This window comes from Nanorana parkeri, unplaced genomic scaffold, assembly GCF_000935625.1.
Source record: "Nanorana parkeri isolate BGI_ZX_2015 unplaced genomic scaffold, ASM93562v1 scaffold523, whole genome shotgun sequence".
NCBI lineage: Eukaryota > Metazoa > Chordata > Amphibia > Anura > Dicroglossidae > Nanorana > Nanorana parkeri.
This window is the reverse complement of record NW_017306791.1, coordinates 1,005,230-1,009,291: the sequence shown is the minus strand read 5'-3', so window position 1 is coordinate 1,009,291 and position 4,062 is coordinate 1,005,230. Positions and strand designations below refer to the sequence as shown.

The 4,062-nt window shown below is 44.1% G+C and overlaps 1 protein-coding gene across 1 annotated transcript in view; it reads left to right on the top strand.

The window, feature by feature from the left end:
- Nucleotides 1-743: 743 nt before the first annotated feature.
- LOC108791047 overlaps nt 744-4,062 on the top strand; it is a 13,333-nt gene continuing 10,014 nt past the window's right edge. Inside the window, exons 1-2 of the mRNA XM_018561418.1 lie at nt 744-809; nt 2,612-2,763. Of these exons, the coding sequence (XP_018416920.1) occupies nt 794-809; nt 2,612-2,763 (168 nt within the window). The 5' untranslated portion in view covers nt 744-793. The remainder of the gene's footprint in view (nt 810-2,611; nt 2,764-4,062) is intronic.

The following is a 4,062-nucleotide window of genomic DNA, read 5'->3' as shown; positions in this document are numbered from 1 at the left end:
TGAAATTCACCTTTATTCTACAGAATAAGGGAACAACATGGCTTCCGGTGTGCCCAGGTTAAATTATGTATAGGTGATAAGTTTAGGCCTCACAGTTTCTTCCTGTGACACTAAACTGAGGCGTTCAATCTTAAAAATACATTCAAGTCCCCTAATTATAAACAAAAATGTATCTTATTTGTGTATCACTTGGCTGCAGATCCTCAAATCATCTCTGAATTGGCGCTGACACTGTCCTTCCTTCTGGAGGGTGATTACTTTTGTTCCCCATGGTCCCTGTGTGTGTTGTAAAGTAGTCACCACTCCAAGCTCACTCCCGTGATGGACTACAATCTCAATACAAATCAGTAAACTAAACATGAGATTGTAGTCCATGACAAGAGTGAGCTTGGAGTGGTGACTACTTTACAACACACACAGGGACCATGGGGAACAAAAGTAGCCACCCTCCAGAAGGAAGGACAGTGTCAGCACCAATTCAGAGATGATTGGAGGAGCTACAGCCGAGTGATACACAAATAAGATACATATTTAAGGTACTTGAATGTATTTTTTGATATTTACCTTGTGAGTTTAGTGTCGCTTTAATAACTCCGACAGCATTCTCACACATTGGACAAAACGGTATCCAACTTCAGGCCATCACAGCAAAAACTTTGACTCTGTTGTATTAATTGGTGTTTTAATAAAGAGAAATGATTTACATCATAAACCTGCTGACCAACATCTCCCTCCTTCTTCAGGCATGAAACTACAACTGGAAGGAAGGCTGGAACTGTGACTGGCCCAGACAATGGAAAGGGGATATGGTATGGCTTTAATGTGATTCATTTCTGAGTCAATCACGTGTATTTTTAAAGAAAAATGTTATTAACCCTTGCAGGGGGAGGGGGGGGGGGGTTACCCATACACTGCAAGGGTTAAGTGCTTGTCTTGCCTAGGATCAAAAATAACCAAAATATACTCACCTGATCCTCAGAGCCTCCATAGTGCTCCCTCCTGCCTGTCTTCTCCTATGTTGCAGTGATGGTACGTCTCTCGCCGTCTTCACATCCTTGACAAAGTGTATACAACGTAATGATGTGCGGGACCTTACACCACTGCAGCGGAGGGGGAGAGAGGCTCCAGGGACCGGTCTAAGAACAAGCCCGCTTGGAGGATCAGGTGAGTATAACTTTGTTATTTTTGACCCTAGGCAAAATGGAGCACTTAACCCTTGCAGAGCCCCACTGCAAGCGTTAATAACATTTTTACTCTGAGTTCTTCTTTAAAATTGCCTTTTATATTGTATGTGTTATCTCTGGATACTTCATGCAAATTTGTACAAGAAATCATGGATTTGGATGTGACATGTGAAGAATTCTGCAGCCATTTCTGCTGCAGCTCAGTAAAACCCCCTCTGAGGGATTCTGAGACCCCGAAAATATTTCATTTGTATATCTTCCCACTGGCGGACAGCAGGCAATAAGTGCCTGAGGGGTCCTTAGGGAAATGTGTCCAGGATGGTCATAGCAAAATCTACCTAGATGTGGGATACAACCTATGACATGTGAGCTAAGGGGAGAGGGTGAAGGAAGGAGGGAGGGAGAGAGAGAGAGAGAGAGAAAAGGGGGGGAGTGAGAGGAGAGAGAGAGAAGGACAGAGAGGAGAGGGGGAGGGAGAAAAGGGGGGAGAAGGAGAGAGAGGGGGGGGAGAAGGAGAGAGAGTATAGGGAGAGAGGAAGGATAGAGAGAAGAGGGAGAGAGAGGAAGGAGAGAGAGTATAGGGAGAGAGTCAGGATAGAGAGTAGAGGGAGAGAGAGGAAGGAGAGAGAGTAGAGGGAGGGAGAGGAAGGAGAGAGAGTAGAGGGAGAGGAAGGAGAGAGAGGAAAGAGAGAGAGAGGAAGGAGGGAGAGAGGAAGAAGAGACAGTAGAGGGAGAGAGAGTAGAGGGAGAGAGCAAGGAGGGAGAGAGAGGAGGGAAAGAGAGGAAGGAAAGAGAGAGAGAGGAAGGAGAGAGAGAGGAAGGGGAGAGAGAGAGGAGGGAGAGAGGAAGGGGAGAGAGAGAGAGATATTAGCACCACTGTGAGGTTTTTATTGTTCTTTGTGTCCTCACTAGAGAGGTTTTTGTCCTGGGGGCCCTTGTCACAGGGAATAAAAGTGAAGGCAAATCCAAAATTGTAAGTTGTCACCAGAACAAGAATAGAGGGAAATCTTCTGATGGGGACACTTACTCTGGTGACAGTTGTATAATCGGCATTTCTCTCACTTTGGTCACCTTGTCCATAAACTGGCACATACAGACAGGGTGCTCCAGTGATGTAAAACACACCATGAAGTCTGTAAAAGAATTGTAAATGTTGTGTCTACAGAACAGGAAGTGAAGAGGACATTTCCCTGATGAGATAATTGTGATTAGAAATGGGATTCTATTATTTGGTTGTATGCTGGTACCTTTAAAGTCTGACTCTTGGGATGTCTGTGACACTTGCAAGCTCTCGTTATCACTTTATTATAGCACAAAGTACACAGCACAACATAAATGTAGTTCCTTGATTATAAATACACCTATGAGACATATGAATAAAAAAACCCAAGAACACAGACAATCCTCTGATCTTGTTTCCCTGGCAGGACACAATGGGCAGCAGAACAAGGTATCCCTGGCAGATCTGCAGTGGTTTTTTGCAAAGTCAAAGGTCTCTATTAGCCTGGCAGTTACCGAATGTTTTTCGTTTCTGAATGACTTAAAGGAATCAGGTATCCTCTCTGAAGAGGAGTCACTGGTAAGTGTGTTCATTCATTCATTCTACTTCAGAGCGGGAAGACATTTCTGCTAGAAGCAACGTCTTATATGGCCACAAGAGGGCCCTGGAGTACAGATAGAATGTTTCCTTTAGATAACAAATGTTTTAACAAATTGTAACAAATGTTGAGATAATATAGCAGACGCACAACAAGTGCATTTTGTTCAATGAGCAAGGGCTTATGTACATAGACTTAAAGCATATGTAAGCCCAAAAACAAAACTTCAATATATAGCAGTTTACCAGTCCTTAGATGTAGTATTAGCCTTTGTTCTCTTCCTTTTACTGGCAATCCTATGGACATGCGCATTTCCTGTTATTTCTTAGGTAAATGTGTTATGAACGGGTCTTCCATTTAATGAGGCAGTTGCCTCATGCATCATCTCTTTGGGTCACTAAGGGGGAAAGGGGGTTGGGGTGTTGGTGAAGCAGGCAGAGCGACATGTTTGTTGTATAGTGGCTGCTCTGCTGCACAATGCCACCCCCTTTCTGGCCAGTGTGTCCCAGGTTGCTAACAGCCAGGTGGGGAGATGTGTAAAAGCCATACTCCACTCTAAACAACCTGGCACACTCTGGCCAACTTCCTGCCATGCTCCTGGCAACCAGTGACCCCCCCCCCACCTGCCAGTAAAAGGACTAGGGATACCACTGCATAAACTGTATCTATAGAAGGAGCCATGGCTGTCACACAGGATGCACTATAAACACCTCTGCCTTTGTTCACCTCCGTTACATGGTAGATCGATGGGACTAGTAGCATGTAAAAGAAAGATAACATTGTTTTTATTGTCCTTGAGGCTCACAGGAAGTGACAAGGACACTGGATTTCTAGCAAGATCAAGTATTTACTGCACACCTCTCACATTTCAGAGATGAGAAACAAGGGCACCTTTCAGCAGAATATATTTAGGCAATGGACACACACCCCTGCCACGTCCCCAGTTTTTCTGACCACTAAGTATTTATATGCCAGAATTTTTTTAATTTTTATTTTATTACAGGTATTTATATAGGTACAAGGACAATTTATGCAGTGCTTTACATAGTGCACATTCACATCAGTCCCTGCACTCAAGGAGCTTACAATCTAAGGTCCCTATCTCACATACATACATACAGAGCCAATTTAGACAGAGGCCAGTGAACCTTCCAGCATGTCTATTGGAGTTTGGGAGGAAAGCACAGGAAGAACATACAGATTCTTTGCAGGTAGTGTCCTGAACAGGATTTGAACCAAGGACCCCCAGTGTAGCCCTGCAAAGCAGAAGAAAGAGACTG